At 45.6% G+C, this 18,003-nt stretch overlaps 1 protein-coding gene and 1 long non-coding RNA gene across 4 annotated transcripts in view; both read left to right on the top strand.

The window, feature by feature from the left end:
* The window catches only part of LOC146185147 (dipeptidyl peptidase 9), a 48,963-nt gene extending 41,909 nt beyond the window's left edge, over positions 1 to 7,054 (top strand). For 2 of the 3 annotated variants that reach the window (XM_084606131.1, XM_084606129.1), the window contains 2 exons: positions 2,344 to 2,648; positions 4,849 to 7,054. In XM_084606131.1, coding sequence (XP_084462257.1) covers positions 2,344 to 2,648; positions 4,849 to 4,941 — 398 coding nt within the window. In that variant the 3' untranslated portion in view covers positions 4,942 to 7,054. The remainder of the gene's footprint in view (positions 1 to 2,343; positions 2,649 to 4,848) is intronic. The other variant, XM_084606130.1, reaches the window with a different exon arrangement.
* Positions 7,055 to 8,686: 1,632 nt separating this feature from the next.
* LOC146185146 (uncharacterized) lies at positions 8,687 to 17,691 on the top strand. Its single transcript, XR_014707966.1, has 3 exons — positions 8,687 to 8,898; positions 9,614 to 9,721; positions 17,511 to 17,691. It is a non-coding gene; the product is annotated as an uncharacterized LOC146185146 (long non-coding RNA).
* Positions 17,692 to 18,003: the final 312 nt, after the last annotated feature.

Genomic DNA, 18,003 nt, shown 5'->3' with positions numbered 1-18,003 from the left:
TTGAGGACGCTTCTCGAGCGCCCGTTTTCATGTCAGAAATTGCTTCCTGCGAAGTATTATAGTACTTCGTCTGAATTAGTTTTAAGACTCTCCAATCGCATTGCAGCTAAAATAAAACTTCGTTTCAGTTGTCTTTTAATATAATCCGATTGTAAATCCAAAGAATGTCGACTGCCACCGTGGTCCTGGCCACTGGTCATTGAAGTCATGGCATTAGATACTGGCTTGTTTAACACTAGAGGTTTCACACTGGTTTGTAACTGAAACAGTCTCCAAAGGAGGCCATGTCCAGGCATGACTAGCATTACAAGTGATTGTCCAAGTGCCCCTACTGACACCTAATTTAAATGCTGTAAAGTTATCCACGCACTTCTGATGTGGGAGCCATTTTAGGCTTCAATTGGCATGTTGCCCCCTTTTTTTTTTTTCTTTGCAATTGCTGTGTATTTGTCTTGCTTTTGTCCGCTTGGCTCTTCCATTCTTTGGGTGCGCTGAAACTGCGCATATGTCACGTGCCATTCACTTTTTGCGTGATTAAGCCCCACTTACTACGCTGCTACTTGTGCCAACCCTTCTGATTTGCCCAGAAGGCTTCCGATTTTGGGCCAATCTTTCTGATTGTATGATGAGTGCCCTAAACCTTCCGATAAGTGACCTCTGCCCACAAAGAACAGTTTTTGCAAAACCAGCATCAAGGAATCTGCAGCCACATATCAATCGCCAGTATCTCCATCAGAGGCCGCACTAGTACCACTGGCATCAATCGGCTAAGCAGCCGATCAAGGCCAGTTTGAGCCAAGCTAAAGGAGCTGCATCTGCCCGCGTAATATACTGCGTAATGTACTGCGTTTCTTGTAGGCGGTGGCGGCAGCATGCAGCCAGGGCAGCCGCAGTACTTGCAGAAGCTTCACCTTTGATCTCGGCTAAAGGACAGCCTCTCGGTGCACTTGACGTTGAAGGATCGTTACAGTAGCTTTGACCAAACGTCACACCATCTGATCCTCTTGCATCGTTCGCATGCCTTGTGAAACTGAGCTGCGCTATACTCGGTGACGGATAGCTAATCTTTCAGAACCATTGTGGCCAGCAGCAGTCGCGGTCGAAATCGCATGTAAAAGGGGCTAATAACGGTTATGCAATAAAAGAACTGAAACAATGCTTCGATGATGCCAAGAAGAAACTACAGTGGTGGTCGGTGCACACCTCTGGGACTTGCATTTTATGCTTGTTGTTGTTGTTGTGTATGTTTAGATATTAAAAATCATTTGACACTGCCTGAAAGTGCCTCCTCCCCCCCTTCGGATATTTAAACATTGAATGCGCCCCTCCCCCCTTCCCCCCTTTTAGGCGCAAATAAATGATCTTCCGATTTTTGATGTCACCAGGTTGGAAGCTATGCAGTGTGGATGTAACAGAAATTGATGGAAATGTGAAAAGTAACCATTGCGATGCAGTCCTCATCTCTAAAGCATGTGACCATTCTCACGTTAAAGAACCCCAGGTGGTCGAAATTTCCGGAGTCCTCCACTATGGCGTCTCTTATAGCCTGAGTCTCTTTGGAACGTTAAACCCCACAAACCAAACCAAACCAAACCATTACTCATTCTACCCTGCTGGATGGCGTGCTGGTTAGGGCGCTCGACTACTGTGCCTGAGCATGCGGAATCGAATCCCGGTCTTGGCAGCTGCTTTCCGGTGGAGACGAAAAGCTAGGTGCCCATATGCTGTGCGATGTCAGTGCACGTTAAAGAACCCCAGGTGGTCAAAAGTTTTGTAGCCCTCCACTACAGCGTCTCTTATGGCCTGAGTTGCTTTGGGACATTAAAGCCCAAAACCAAATCAACCCAAACTATTACCATTCTTTCACCAAAAATATTTACTGAAGTATAAGCTGTTGCTCAAAACTTTCATGGGGTAATTTGCTAGTTCGAATATTTACTCTTATCCTTTAATGTTTTCACTAGCAAGCTTTTAATGTAATCATCTATGTACGAGGACAACTAAATGTTGGTGTTCAAACCCTCCCCCCTTCGGATATTGAAACATTGAATGCGCCGCCCCCCCCCCCCCCCCCCCCTTCCCCCCTTTTAGGCGCAAATAAAAGATGTTCCGATTTTTGATGTCACCAGGTTGGCAGTTATGCGGTGTGGATGTAACACATGCATATTGCATGTGTTGCTTTATTTTGCTTGTGGTTGACGACTGCAAGTCTCGCATATATCAAGGTGCCAGCAGGGTGCTTTCAGGACACTTCATTGGGTGCCTCACGTGTGCATCATAGCAATGAATGGCTAATGGGAATGCATGCCCAGTATTTTCTGAAGCAGTGCACTTTGTGCACAGGTGGCTACCTGTCTCTGATGGGGTTGGCACAACGACCCGACGTGTTCAAAGTTGCGGTGGCTGGGGCGCCTGTCACCTCCTGGAACCTGTACGACACGGGCTACACAGAGCGCTACATGGGGGCCCCGCAGGACAACCCACAGGGCTATCGGCGTGGCTCCGTGCTCTCTTATGTTGGGCAGCTGCCCAGTGACCAGAACCGGCTGCTCATTGTGCACGGCCTGATGGATGAGAATGTGCACTTCACCCACACCAGCCAGCTCGTGGCTGCGCTCGTCAAGGCTGGCAAGCACTACCAACTGCAGGTAAGCATCCTGCCAAGGGCTGCTAGTCGGGGAGACAGAATTCAATTTTTGTTTATTTCTGTCCACGATTAGAGAGAGCACTGTAGGATCTCAGTGATACGGATGGACCTCGCGAGGTCACGAAGAAAGAATATTCGTATCACCCCAAAGAAGTTAAATTTATGTGCAGAAGCATAGGAAATGCACTCGCACAGTCTGTTTACAGTTTATGGGATTTGTTTACAGCTGGGCGTCACCACTGACTGCTTCTGGTGTGTTGCACATTCATTTGAGAGAATAGCATTGCAAAGCATGAACTGTAATGTTTGTTTGCAGTGAAGACCTTGCGTCAACGATATGTGTACAGTGCTTAATGCTCGAAGGTCTGGTCAGGGCTAATGAATTTTTATCATCCATAATGGCACATAAAGTGTTCGGAAAATCTGAAGTTTGCATTGTACAACCATGATTGTCCTTCAGATTCTCCGATATTTCGTGTTGCCCTAGACAAATGGGCAGAGACATAGTCATTCATCATTATACTACTCACAGGCGCTAAGGGCAATGCATAGCATTATAGTTTGCTATCTTAACTCATTCCTCTGTTCCATGTCATCAGCATAGACACTCCTCAGCACAGACCTTGGCATCATGCCAAGATGCCATGTGCCGCTTGCTTTTTTACTAGTGACGGGGGACAGCAGCCCACGTGGCAAACTTGGCGACATGGAGACGCTTGTTCTGGTACGTGCATGGGCTGCCCCGCCAAATTAGCCAAGCCAAGAGAGAAAAGGGTGCATTTCTTACTAAGTGTTTTTACGGGTGTTTCAATTGCCTTGGCGCAACGGGCTGATGTTTTTTCCCTGACAAGCCCATTTTCACCAAAAAGAAAAAGAAACATATCTGCTGCTGCAGTATAAAAGTGCACCAATGCCACACTACTGCTAGAGCAGCAAGAGGCAGATAAGCAATGAAAGTAGGGCAATCAGTCACGTGAGTGTATCTGCGGCCTAGCCGGTCGTGCCTTGGCTGAGCGTGTGAATGAGATGAAGCACTGGTTTAGTGATCGTAGTGTCCCGATTCTCGATTTAGAGGCCAAAGCACTGGTGAGAAGTGGGCATTTAATAAAGGGTTCAGTTATGTGATGTTAGGAAGATAGTGAGAGACCGGAAAGCGTGGCGTGATATGGTCCATAGGGTCACGAAGAGTCCGACACGACTGAACGACTGAACTGAACTGAACTAAGTTTCAATTGCAGGAAAACAAAAAATAATTAGAAATAACTAAAAGAAAAAACAAGGCTGGTCCATGCACAAGCAATGTTGCCCGATTGTGACGGCAGGCTGGTTTCTTGGCAGTTATTAATGGCTGTTGGGGTTCCTTGTAGAGATGGGCAAAACAGCTCACTCCAGTGAGCTGCTCGGAACGGCTCAGCTCACTGAAATGAGCCAGCTCATTTGAACGGCTCAACAGGTCACTTAAATCTGTAACTGTGACTGGGTGGCTGGCGCACTCACGGGCACATGTTAAGGCACTGGCAGCGCCACCTGCCGGCGTCAGTGCAAACAGTCTCAGCGCGCAGCCTTCCCCCGACCCACTACCCCTTATCTAGTTTACTATAGTTGCGACTCTTGTGAGAAAGGGTGGGGGGGGGGGGGGGGGGGGGGGGGGAGGGGGGGGCAGTCACGTTGTCGCATAGCTAATATGTGGCATTGAAGTCGCACCGAAATGATGAGCCAAGAGGCGCCGGGGGCTATGACTGACCAGAACAAAAAAGAGTCGGCTCTTCAGAAGAACCACGGCTCACTTTTCGTGAGATACGGCTCACTTGCTCTTTTGAAAGAGCAGCTTCAGAAGATCTGGCTCACTTCTAAGCGACCAATCTCTAGCTCCTTGAGGCAAACGAGTTTAGAAAGATTCATGGTACTGGAACGTATCCCATTGTTTGTAGATGCGGCATTCCTCTGTGTGACTACCTCTTGTGATGCGTGACGCAGCTGTCACAGTTGTGTTGACCATAAAGCCCCTCTCTTGTGAGTACTTGTTGCTGGGCCTGCTCTTTGCAGGTGTTGTGGGCTGTGTTGGTACGGTTATGCATTGGGACTGACAGCCGGAGGAATTGCTAATGTGGCACTTAGAAAATTTGAGCAGGCATAAAGGTGGGTGGTGATGAGTGTGTTCTGTGCAGGGTTTTCAGTGTGCTGCATTTGTTGCATTGCAGGTGTACCCGTCTGAGCGGCACAGCCTGCGCCACCTGGACACGAGTGAACACTACGAGACCACTCTGCTCAGCTTCCTGCAGGACAATCTCTGACTCCCCCTCGGGGTGCGTGCTGGTCTACCTTACCTCTGGAAGCATGCTCGGGGAGCCAAGCGGACATCTTTTTTCGAGTCAAAGCCTTCACGGCGTCCGAGCATGATCGTTTTTTGCTTTTCTAGTTTCGAGCCAGCGAAGGAGCACTGACTCTCTCTCTGCCAGCTGCAGCGAAGCTCTACAGCGGCCTCTCTGCTCTGCATCAGTTCTCCCCTCTGTGGGATAATCGTAGGCAGTACCTGCCAGCTTGGAAGAAGTGAGGTGCAGCAAGAGGCTCGTTCACCTTCTCTCCACATCTTGGTGCACTGCTGTGGCACTCACCAGTGGTGCAGGAGACAGCTTCTGTGCACTCTTGGTGGAGTGCAACTGCAAGTTTGGCAACATGAGGAGCGAGAGAGCTGTCCAGAGAGGACACAGAGCTGCAACTGCTGCCTGAGAGTGCAATTCATGCTCACTACTCTGTGCTGCTGGTGTTGGCTGTGGCCGGTTTCAAGTGTGTGGCCTGCATGTCGTGCAGTGAAGGAGCTTTGGTTGTGCCACCGAGGGTCTTCTAGATGCCTGTCAGCACTGCAGGTTGCAGTCGCTCATTGTGTGCATTCTTGTCAACAAGTACAGTTTTTTGTGTGGTTCCCCTCCTGTGCCTGGTGATGAAAGTGACTTGTTAGCTGTGACTTTTACTGCAGTGATTAGTGATCAAACTTTGCTTGCAAGTGGGTGGTCCTCTGAGTGTGAGCAGCCCTCAGGATGAGGCTTAATAATGTGCACAGCTGTTACCTGTGTAAACCGTGACAGCTTGGTAAAGTTTCACAGATTTGACAGATAGGTGTTGTCCTATGCATTCACTGTGATGTACCTATGGTTAATAGTTGTGAAAGAGAAAACAAACAAAGAAACAAAAAACATTGCACATGTCTTCAAGAGCACGAGTCTGGGCTTCACCTGCATGAGTACCTTTTCAAGAAAAGCTGTACGGTGGTCTTAGTGCAGGCTTGTGCAAAGGGGTGTAGAGATGAATGCCCAGTAGGCTCCTGCTACTGCATAATTTCATGCCCTTGAAGGTGTTGCTGTATGGATCCATGACTGCTTTATTTGTCAAAAAGATTAGTTTGAGTACCTGTACAGAGAAGAGGATGGGGCACTGTCTGGTTTTGACAGTGACCTGGTATAAGTAAGCCAGTAGTACATTTGCAATAGTACTGGGGCAAAATAACGCTTTATTAGGCATGGCAGGTGAGAGGGTTACACAACAAGTCATCGTGATGTTCAAAGCATGCATAAAGGAACAAAATGGAGAGGTCAGTTGCTGCCAGCTGCATCATGCAATGAACTCTTGACTGCCATATTTCAGTGAGCTACGATCACTAATGGGGAAGCCCACATGTGGTCAGGCAAAGCACAAATGGGTCCGATGATGAAAAGGGAGCAGTACTGAGTTCAGTGCTGTTTATTTTTAATTCATTTTTTTTTACGTTGACCGCATTTTATGATAGTTGACTGCTGATCAACTGAATGTGACAAATTTAATAGTGTTGTTGCTTTTTGGGTAAATTTTAATTTTTCTGTTTCCCAATGAAATGCATACTCTAGTGCAAACAAAAAATAAATCAGTGTGCTTATATAACTGGCTGGGCAACTTGTATTCTGCATGTCCAAGCAGATTGTGCCATGTCTAGGAATGACTGCCTTTTGGCCATTGGCTTGTTTTCCTTCCTTTCTCTGGAAGCACCTGTGTTGAACACATCCTTGACCTGTGCATTTAAAAGGGAAAAAAGTATGTCAACTTGCAGGCAGTTGCATCCCAAATAATTCAGCAGCACTGCATCTTCATATGGACTGCTGTGAGTGATTCCCATGCATGTGATCCCTATTTCTGCTAATGTGCAGAGCATTGAAAAATCAATTTTGTCATAAGGCTGCTGTTGTGATTTTTGCTTGCCTGGCAAGTCATGAATGTGTGGCAATGTAATGAAAATGTGCTGCTACTGTTGCTTGTCACCTGTGTAGCAGGGAATGGAAGCCTGCTTGATCTTCTAATTTAATGATTTGTATGGCCACTCGGGTAAGGCAACTTAAAACATCAATAAAGTGATCAACAATGTTGAATGTCGGACAATTACTGTGCCTACAAATGCCTCCTGCTATTATCCACGGCTCTTCACACTCTACCTCTATGTGTGGCTGGGCTATTTACACGGGCGCTTAAGCATATTGCATTCACCTTGAAACGCACACTGTGTCATGTTCCATCGGCAGGATCTCAGTGTGTAGATGTCCAAATGCCAGTAAATTTGACTTGCAGCTGACGGATAACTGAAGGTTAAAAGCTCAGCATGACAAAATTATCGATGGAAATAAACTGGTTAAGAGCTTGAGACTTCATGAGGCAAAGCATGTCAGCGGTCTGCATATCAAGGGTGACACAGCCAAAGGCTGACAGCATTGCTTGCCTTACATTGGCAGCTCTCCATTTCAGTTGGCATCTGCGTCCAGCTGAAAACCGTGACCATATTGTGCTTGATGTCATGGCAGCTGTGTTAGGCCAAATGTGAAGAAACATGAAGTCAGCAACAGGTTGCGACTTTCACATCTATTGCTAAGGTCAGGAAGGGTTTTGTGTTTGCCACATTCAAGGTCAGGCTCCCAATGTCTAGGTGCTCCAAGTGTCTAAAGGCTAACAGCGTGACGTTCTCTGTTGCGACTCTACCTCTTTGCAACATCCATCAGTGGCAAGTGCGACTAAACTGCTACAGTGGCTGGGTCTCCAAGGCTAACGGTAAAAACAAAAAAAGGTTAGACACATCCAAACACTGAAGTGTACAGACAGTGCTATCAAGTAACATTACATATTGTCAGCCAAGTTGTACTACCTAACAGTAAAATGGCAGCTGCAAGCGAGTGATTTGTAGAATGGTGAGCAAGCTACCTTCCTGGACTCATTATTTGTCGGCTTACTGCATGCCTTGCTCTGCAATGCTGCTAATGCAAATCATTCTAGATTAGAATCATGCGAGCAGGCGGCAGAAATGTAAATCAAGCTTGCAAAGTCTACCCAGGGATATTTTTGAAGGCAAAGCCACTGCTATGCTATGCTTAATATATATTGGTCGACGAGTTTGCAGCTGGCTGTACCACTGGAGAGAGTAATTTGCTCCCAAAGCCGTTTTTGCTCCAGTGCTTATTGATACATACTCTGATGAAACACACCAGCGCTTTACAGCGCCAGAAGGTGGCCTGCCATAGAGGCAAATTGTATGAAGGGCTGAATGTGGAAATGAAGGAAGCTGGTAGCAAATTGGGATTGGCACCTTTATTATCTGTCACCTAGCAAGCTGAAAGCAAGCAGCGGGATGCTCTATTAACTACTTCGCTGCTGAATGAAACCCCTGATATTGTTCTCAGGAACTGAAAACGAACTCCAAAGATGCGTGACTAACAGCCTCGCTGCACTTAATTTTAGCCCACAAAACGTGAAGCGCTAAGCGCACTATGTCAAGCAAACAAATAGCTGACGTCGATACATCGCAAAATACTAGACTCGAAAGCATGCTCGAAAGCATGGAGGAAGGAAGGATCTACCATGCCGGCGATTGCGAAGCAAAAGTGGTGAACGCCAAGAGGCTAAGACACTTGCAGAGTTTCGCAGTTGAATCTGAATCATCATCGCCTGCTGTGCCGACCAACTTTTTTAGTGTGTTCTAATGCAGGAATTAAACAAAAACTGTTTTGTGGAAAGGCGCCGTCTGCTGCGACCCGGTTGCAGCAGCGAAATGCTTCCTGCAACCGGGTTGCAGGAGCAAAATGCTTGCTGCAACCCATGACGTCTTATCCGGTTTAAGAAAAACGTCACGTCCGGCTATTGTTTTGTGGGTAGGTGGTTGTTTTTAGTAGCAGAATGGCTGGTCGTCAGAGCCGTGGGAGCTGCGTCGCCGTGCCAGCCGTGCGCTCTCGTGTTGTACGGTACGTAAGCAATTATTTCTATTTTTTAGATATTTCAGTATGCATGTATTGAGTCATTGCCCGCTGTCTGGAACTCTACATTTAGTTTTCAACTTCCCTGCGCCCGAATGTTCTGTTGACGACCATTGAGCCTGCTTGGCCGGCAGTGGGCCCGAACGGCCCAAAGGTGTATTATAGAAAGTTTCAATCGAAAGCTCAGCGTAGTTCGACAACAAGGGACATGCGGTTAAATACCGTTTATTAGGCCAACCGCACGAAAGTCTCAGTCATGTAAAACACGCCTGACTACCAGTCTTGCGTGCGCCTAAAAAGGGCGGGAAACTTGGGTGAGCTTTCCTCAGCGGTCTGGATGAATATTTAATGATTGTAACGTCTTTGAGCTGATGGAGGGACTTAAGGAGATACTAGGACATGACAAAACAACGCGTAGAAGCAGGAGAGGCGAGGATCACACAGGCCTGTGTGGGAAGCTTTTGTTTCGATGCACCACGACGTACTAGCCATTTGTGCGACGTGACCCTTTGTGTGACCCTCATTGTAATGACGCGGTGTAGAATAATGATTTCATACCTCATTTTATGACTGCGCACTGTCAAGTGTATGCAGGGCCACTTTCTAATTACGGTGAGGTAAGCGATTTCGCCTTGTACTTGTCTTAATTTCTTTTGTGTGTGTAAACATCGCTTATAAGCTGACGTCTAATATTTGTACGCAGGGACCTTCCTGATATGTGTTTTGGAGTCTAGCATGGGCTTGCTGGTTGCTGAGGCTGAACAAATGGGACTATGAAAGGCGGAGGCATCATATGCTCCAACGCCACAAGGTGAGCCCTGTACTTAATTTCAAAACAATTGCTGTGCCACCGGGACTGGTCATTTGTTTTAACTTTTACATGGGGAACATGGCACAGGTCACCAGTTTGCATAGAGTGCATGAAGGATTCAAATAAGCAAGCATACCTGCAGCTGCGGTGTCCAGCTTGTAGTTCGCAGCCTTTCTTTCTCAGCTTCAATTAATGCATCGCAAACAATGTGCAATGTAACAGTTGATTAAGACTAAGAAAACCAGACTAGCTCCAAAAACAAACAAATGTTTGCACGAGATGGAAGATCAAACCACGCTATATTGTCTTCTCAATTCGCTGTGAGAAACTAGCAAAGCTGCCTTCTTTAACGAATGGTATTCCTACACAGATTGGTTGTGTCGCTTTTTTGTGCGTGTGACAAAGTTGCTGCGAGAACTTTATTTATTTATTTGGTTACTATCAGGGCCGTTGAGCAGCTAAAAACAGTGACAGCTTCTCCGGGCACCGATATGCCTACCAGCCGATTGTGGCAGGGTTGCTTCACATTAATCAAAGCAGCCTAGCAAATGAGGCTCACTGTAGCAGCAAGAATTGTGAGCACGCCCTCGCACTCACTTGCTTTGTCATCTCCTGCATCTCCTGGCGCAGCAGCGCCGGGCAGTCTCTTCCCACTCATCAGAGATGATCCTTTTATGCCAGGGGTCTTGGAGCACGGCCAGCGAAGCTGCGTGATGCAGTCTGCCCAGCTCAATTTTTAGCCAGCATTACCACCAGCCCTAATTTCGAACTAAAATAAGCTCAGACTTAGTACCCAGTTAGTACGCATTCATTTTTGATAGGCGTTGACCACTTAATCTGCATGGACTTTCATTTGACATCACTATGCCTTCAAAAGCAAGGAGCCAGGCATCCTGCCGTTTCTTTTATTTCCAAGTGTGCTTTTTTTTTTCTTGCTGAGGATTATAAGTGTGGTAATTATTAACAGGTATGTCATTCCAGTACCTCTCTCCGAGTGATCCTGAAACTGCTTTTGTCCGGCATTCAAGCGGAAAGGAGCACACATTGCTTTTCTTTTGCAATAATGGAAGGGCTTGGTCTGGAAAAAGGAAGTTTTGCTTATTTTTGTTCATTTTATCGTTATTTATTGTACTTTGTTTTCTGTTGTTTTGTTTTCTGGCTCCTGGGTCATAGGCTTTGTCAATGCGGCCCACGTAGCAGTATGAGTTTGAGACCGCTACTCTATGCCCATAATGGCATGGCTATCAATGGATATTTCATAATGAGTTTGTCTGAGGTAATTGTCAAGCAAAAAACTACCATATGCCACTGGTCGGCCCGGACCCACAACCTCCGCATCATGGTGTTAGAATAGAAGTGCGTGAGCGGCGGGCTGCTCCGCACCAAACAGTAAGTGGCGATACCGATGCGCTGATTTCTGTAGGCTGCCGAGAGACTGTGTTGACTGTTGGTGGCCGCGGGTTCGCTCGTTGCCGCAAGGAATGGCAGTCAGTTCTCAACTTTCGCTGACGCCCCCGCTCCACGCCTTTCTTCGATCATGGTATATTCTAAGTTGTAATGTAATGTGGAAAAAACCTGTATTGTTCTCCACTGCGATACAGGCTACGTATTCTGCAATGAAAAATGTCAGCTTTTTTCGGTGCGAAAAGATGTCGAACAGCTTCAGCTATGGCGGCCGGCATACCAAGATAGGACCGAGCTATACAGTCACTGTTTGTGAGGGGCATTTGGAGCCCAGGTTTGTGTCCAAAACATGGATGACAGAGTTAAATGGGCATGTGCTACAAAGCGTTGCTCGTTGCTAGCAAAGGAAGCGGTCCCCACAATATTCTCTGCCGGCCTTGCCTACCTTTGACTTCGAAAAGTAGAAAGCGACCCACTGAAAGGCAGCCCCAGGAACCGAAAAAATAGAAGATTGTCAAACCTTGCGTAGAAGTGTGAGGTGAAGGTAGCACGTGCTTCACACGACACTGCGTGGGCATGGGCCGGCCCAAAAGCCGGGTGCGGCTCAGCCCACGGGTCGTCTGGGCCGACTCGTGAACATTTTTGCTGGACCCGGGGTGGACTTAAACGTGCGGGCCCGAGCCGGATTCGGGCTTGTACACAGAGAGCCGATGTCCGATTTATAGTCACTTTGTCAGAGTAAAATACACATCCGCGGCGTCGCAGCAACAAAACGGATAAAATAACTATGGTACGCTCCGAGAAAAAGGTTTAGTCTTCATAGCTTATTTATTTACTTATTACGGCACTGCGGTGGCTTAGTCATTAAAGCTCTCGAGTACTGAGCTGGGATACCCTAGTCTGATCCTAATTGGGAGACAGCATTTCAGCATTTCGGTCGGAGCTGAAAGCATGGCAGGCATATGCTTATAGATGACAGTTTCATTGAGGAACCCCATGTGGCCAAAGTGATCCGAACGCCTGTGCTACAGCATCCTCATACCTTGAGCCGGTTGAGGACCATTACTCCAGACATACCTCTTTTGTTTTTTTGATGTCATGTACACTTTTTTTTTTTTTTTTTCGTTGTGAGAAAATTCAAAACCAAACGTAGGTATGGTTTTCATCTTTAGCTGTTGTTTGGAACGTTTCATAACAGAAATAGCCGCAAAGGCTTGATAGAGTTTAGAAATCTCCTTGACGTTGAAATAAGATAAATCTTGAATGAGCAATGTTTAAATGAGTAAATTAATGTCATAAACAGTTAGACGTGCGCCGGCCACATTGAACGATTCAAACGAATATATGAAATTACTCCCCTCTGTGACTGAAGAGCAGCAGTCAGACACCGCTCTTGCATGTTTTAAAGCGTAAAATGCCATGTGCGGGTTACTCTAGTGTGGTGCAGCGTGGCATTCGCCTAATATATTAGAGTAATGCTGGATGAGGCTGTTTAAGCTATCAGCGAGCACAGACAGTCTGGTCTGCGATAAGGTGCTTCCGCATATGATCGGTTTTGTATACCACTGGAGACTAGGAACTGGAAACCTCATACAAACCACTGGGAAGGGTCAACGTCTGAACGCTTTATGAGGTTTGGCCTTTTCCAAGGTTGCTGTTCAACACTCGGGACGCCTCAGCCACAGATACAGTCTTGCTGCCGCAACGGCGCCATCTTTCTCGAAAGGGGAAATTGGAGGCGGGGGGGACCTTCTACATGCAGAATCAGCGAAGAGCATTGCAGCCAGAACATATGCCGGTCCTGGCGGCGGTGCGATAAATATAGCTATGATATAACAGCGCCTCTCGCACACCACGGGGCGGGCACACCGCCTGAGCTTCTTGTTTTTCTTCTACCACTGTCGCCTCCAGTTCACAGATACATTATTCGGGAAGAATATTGGCTTTCTCTTTCTTTGACGGAGGTGATACCTACGCTTGACTAACGGCCGTTTTGGCATGGCGTGAAGACTACATATGCATGCAATTGGCTACCTTGCGTTTCCTCGAGATTTTAATGTTATATTTTGATGCACACGGTGTCTAAATATTAAAGCCTCCTCACAAGAAGTCCGATTACTTTTTTTTTTTTCCTGGGCCCCCTCGAAAGTTTAGACTTGGTGGGGAAGGAGGAAGCCGCTGTGGCAGTGTAAAGGGCAGCACACGAGGAGCTCACTGACTGCCGGCGTCTCACAGTCTGGCACACACCTGCGTCAATCGGCGTCTGTCTGCGTCCCATTGTCGGGGGCACTCCCGCGTCGAACTATGTCGAACGCGCCACTGTGCGCCGTCGGCAAGACGAATTAGAGAAGCGTAGTGTAGATGGCTAGCGAGGATTTGATCTGGGCCACACTGTGTGCGTCGCAGGGGCCGTTGCGCGCTCTCGGCCAGATGAAGGGGATGACCGCGTGGCCGGCTTGAGGGTACTGACCCAGGCGGGAAGACGCCGGGATTCACTTGAACCTTTTTGTTTCCCGATGGCCCGACTTGGGCTGCTGTCGCCGTCTGGCCAAACACCCCGCATTCCTTTCCGGTGGGGAATTCTTGTCACAATAGTTGAAAGCGGCAGCTCTCGCGTTTGTCTCGTTGTCGCCATCCTTAACAGGGGACATGGCTCTTAAAGCTATTTTTCCTACGTTTTTCAACAAATTTGATGAAACCTGGTATTCTGATTTAGTTTCTTGCACTGATTTCAAATATATAATTATGTTTCCAATTGGCCAATTAGTTCAAAAGATAAAATGAAATTGTTCATAATTTGCGGGAACAATGAAAAAATAACCGCACTACAAAAAAATTCACATGAACACTTTGCTAGGTACTAGAAAGCATAACAAATACAATGTTATGCGCACTTTTGTATAACAAATATTAGCGATGTTATAGCAGTTTAAAATTCACTGCTCCAAATGTGAGTGCCTTCCTGCCTAATTTAGAGCAAAATTGAAAACTTTGAACTGCTATAACATCGCTAATATTTGTTTAAAAAAAAAACAAATGCTCCTAACATTGTATTCATTATGCTTTCTAGTACCTAGCAAAGTGTCCATGTGAATTTTTTAGTAGTGCTGTTACTTTTTCATTGTTTCTGCAAATTATGAACAAATAATTTCATTATCTCTTGAACTAATTGGCCAGTTGGAAAAATGGTTGCATGTTCGAAATCAGTGCAAGAAACTGAATCAGAATGCCAGGTTTGATCAAATTTGGTCAAAAATTGGAAAATAATTTTAAGAGCCATGTCCCCCCTTAAGCAGAAGCGAAATGCAATACAGCTGACATATTTCGTGGTGTGTTTGGAGACTGTTAACGGCCTAAACTAATACATTCTTTTTCTAACAGTCTAGAGTTATCATGGGAAGACGAAAGAGTCACACTGGCCGTACTGCCCGAATCCGTGAGTCTCACTGCCTGTCGGAGGTTGGGCACACTACAAGCAGTGGCGCGGCTCGTTCATACACAACCCTTCAGACACCACGCTCCACATCATGTTCTACTTGGCACTTGCTGTATTTCATTTTAAACCAGCCAAAAGACGAGACAGAGAATAGAAGCGAACGAGATGAGGCTGGCTTCTGTGTCTCGTCTTTTGGCTGGTTTAAAATGAATGATTACCAACTCGCCCAGTCGTTAACCTTGTTGCTGTATTTACAGAGCATTCCCACGTCTGCTGCTGTGGTTTAGTTTAGCACTGATGAACGCTGTCTATGTATACATGCAACATAAAAAGCTTGAAAGTAAAAGATTGCACAGCCATTATTGTAGCTAGTTTGTAAAGCATGGGATGCATAATGTGGAGGTCTCGGACCTCAACGGTGGCATGTTTCTTGTTTTTGTTTTGTTTTCCTAGTTTGCAACAAGTTATTTCTCATTTGAGAGTAGATACTCTGCTAATTGCCATTCATCACCAATGCAGATTTTGTTTTTATTAGTTAATTATATGCTTTCCTCAATCTTTTCCTTTTCTGCTAAATAGAAGAACATGAGCCTCTCATAGCCTGTGTTGCTTTGGGACATTAAATCCCATAAGCCAGACCAGCATGAGCCTCGTTTCTGGCAGTCGTAGATCTATTTCATTGAATCTTTGTTATTAATAAGCTTGTCAAACATGCGTCAGATAAAAACATACAGTATTATGGGTGTGACACCATGAAGGTGTCAATCATTAGAAATGCCACAAGTGTTGCGTTTGGGCAGGCATGGAGGGCCCATCATTAACATGTTAAAATTAAGGAAGCTCCGGTGCCACTCAAGCGAAAACATGAGAAGCCACTGACAGAAAGCCATGGAGTAGGGCATCTGAAGGAGGAAAGGGCTATCCTTGAGGGCAGTCTATCCTTACTGAAGTTATTACTGATCAGTGCCTTGGAAATTTTATCAGAACAGGCATGGATAAAAAAAAATTATATGCACAAGAGAGGGAGTGGAAATGTGCTGCTTATTGATGTGAACTCCGAACTAGTCTAGTGGTGCTTGAGCACATCATAGTGGTATAGTCCACATTTCTCAAGCTAAAAGAGTCATGTTTCTAGTCAAACTTATCGTTCGGGCATCAAGTATAGAAACAAGCATTGCATTTTCTGCTAGTTTGTTCCAAATTGTTGCTAAGGTCATTTGTGTTATTTTAAACATCTGTACATGTTTTGGCTGTTTATCTTGCATTTTCAGCAATGCATTGATCTTTGAATAAAAAGGAATCAAATGGGTTATTTTGGTATGTCAGGTATAAAAACTTCAGCCAATAAAATCTTTTGACTTTAGAAACGTGCTTCAAAACTCCCGTTTTATAGCTTCAAAGTGCTCGAGCCTGCTTCCACCTCTCCAAGTTGGTTTGTGGTTCAGGTCATTATTGTCAATTCTGCATGACTGAATTGATGTCTTCAATTTGGAGTTTTGGGGAGGGTTGCATCCATTGGGAACAGTGAAAAATGCTGGCCGAAGATAAGGAACGCTGCATTATGAAAATTCCGATTGCTATTGGGCAACCATCTCATGGATGATGGCACTTGAAAGCGTTTTGACTGGAGGTACTCGCACTGCTTGGGCTAGGCCAGTGCAGCACTTCATCTTACAGGAGCATATGCACCTAATCTTGGTTGCATTTTGCTTGTTAACGACATGCAAAGCATTACTCTGTACAGATCATCACCTGGTTTTTATCTTCAACTGCTACATAATTTATAATTGAATTTTTGTCTTATCTGTTTCAGGGTGTCTATACTCCATTAACACACTGAATGTTAATAGTGCTGCTACTGCACTTAAAATCAAGTGTTGGTCTCTGTTTGCAATATTTTTTAGCTGCTTTGAGAAGTATGATGCTCATGGACAGCCTCCTTAACAACATGAACTGCTGTATTTGTGATGAGGACCATATATCAAAGACAGCCAGAGGTTTTATGATGCTAGCATTGTAGCAACTGTTGTGGTGCTATAGTTTGGTGAGGGATTTGGCCATCTTGTGGTTGTTGCCCGTTTGCTGTGGCCACCCTCAAAGTAAATAGCTATGGTCCTGTCACATAGTTTGAGAACTTCTTGTTACTTGTATGGAAATTACTGTTTGGCACAAAATGGCTTATGGCTGCCATCATGTGCATTATAGAGGGCGAGCGACTACATTTCGGTGGAACAGTTCCTCATTCTTTTTCACAGCCCATAGGAAGGATTTTGCAAGTTTAGAAAAATGAAATGTTCACAGCTGAGTCAGTCGCAATTCTGGAATCATGCTGTGTAGTCTACAAACGCTACAATCCGAGAGCAACGCATGTCGTCTAATGAACAGTGCAAGCAAAACTTCTTGAATGCAGCAGCAAATGAAAATGCGCACACATGGTTTTCAAGATTTCTCAACGTTTATTTATATGTTTCACAACCTACCAAAGCCGCACGCTTGCGTTATACCAAAGCACAATCAGCTGTCTGTTCTGATGTCTGCGGCCAGTGTTGATAACTTCATATCAGTTCTTTACCACCCATGGTGTCCATTTCTGCTGTGCATGTGCACTGCAGTGATACATTGTTACACGCATGCAGAGAGCACTAGTACTGGCCTTACTTAGGGTAACCTTTTCGCTGTTTTGGCGTTTCTCATTCTTGAGCTATGCTACAGGGTGCACACTTTTCTTTTTGTCTGGTTCCTTTGACGAGTCATGAATTCAGCATTTGTGCTTCTTTCCTTTTTGAGGGCGTAGTGACCATATGCAAATCCACTATTAGAATATATGAGCTGCTGCATTAGCTGCAGTCCTGCTATCTTTTTATTTAAATTTGGTACGTCTCTGAGTTTCTCTGGGTATTTTGTTATTGTTCTGAGCTTGCATTCTTTTGTTTTTTCTCCCCGTGACAGCTGATCCTGCACGTGACTGATACTGGTTGAGAGATCACAACAGCTGCCCACCTTTCAAAGCATGGCATTCCCTGGTCCAAGTTGACTGCTCCCTGTGCTACTGGCTCAACAGTGTACTCAACAAGTCTGCACTTCACTTACGAGCGTAATGGCACACACACATGTTGGCCATAGCTTCTGTGTTAAAATAAAGTATTCCTACTTATGTGCCTTTTCATTCATTATTAACGCACATGATTGGAGTAATAAACACTCCAGTGCCAAAACACCATGTTGACACACTCATTTATGTTCAGACTGCCTACCTTCTGCATTACTTCCCTTTTGTAGCCTACCTAGAAAGGTAAGTATTTACTGCATGTGTCATAGAACCACATGTATTTGTTATTCCTTTTGAGACGGGAAATAATCCGCAAAACCAGTGAAGTAAGAAAAGTTCACAGATATGTTTAGTAGAGAATTTTTAGAGGTAAGCCCAATGAAGATGTTTCGA

The sequence above is a fragment of the Amblyomma maculatum genome, chromosome 6 (genome assembly GCF_055883805.1).
Source record: "Amblyomma maculatum isolate TAMU_Amacu chromosome 6, ASM5588380v1, whole genome shotgun sequence".
In the NCBI taxonomy this organism is placed as follows: domain Eukaryota; kingdom Metazoa; phylum Arthropoda; class Arachnida; order Ixodida; family Ixodidae; genus Amblyomma; species Amblyomma maculatum.
Note: the sequence above shows the minus strand (reverse complement) of the source record. Positions and strands in the feature narration are given on the sequence as shown.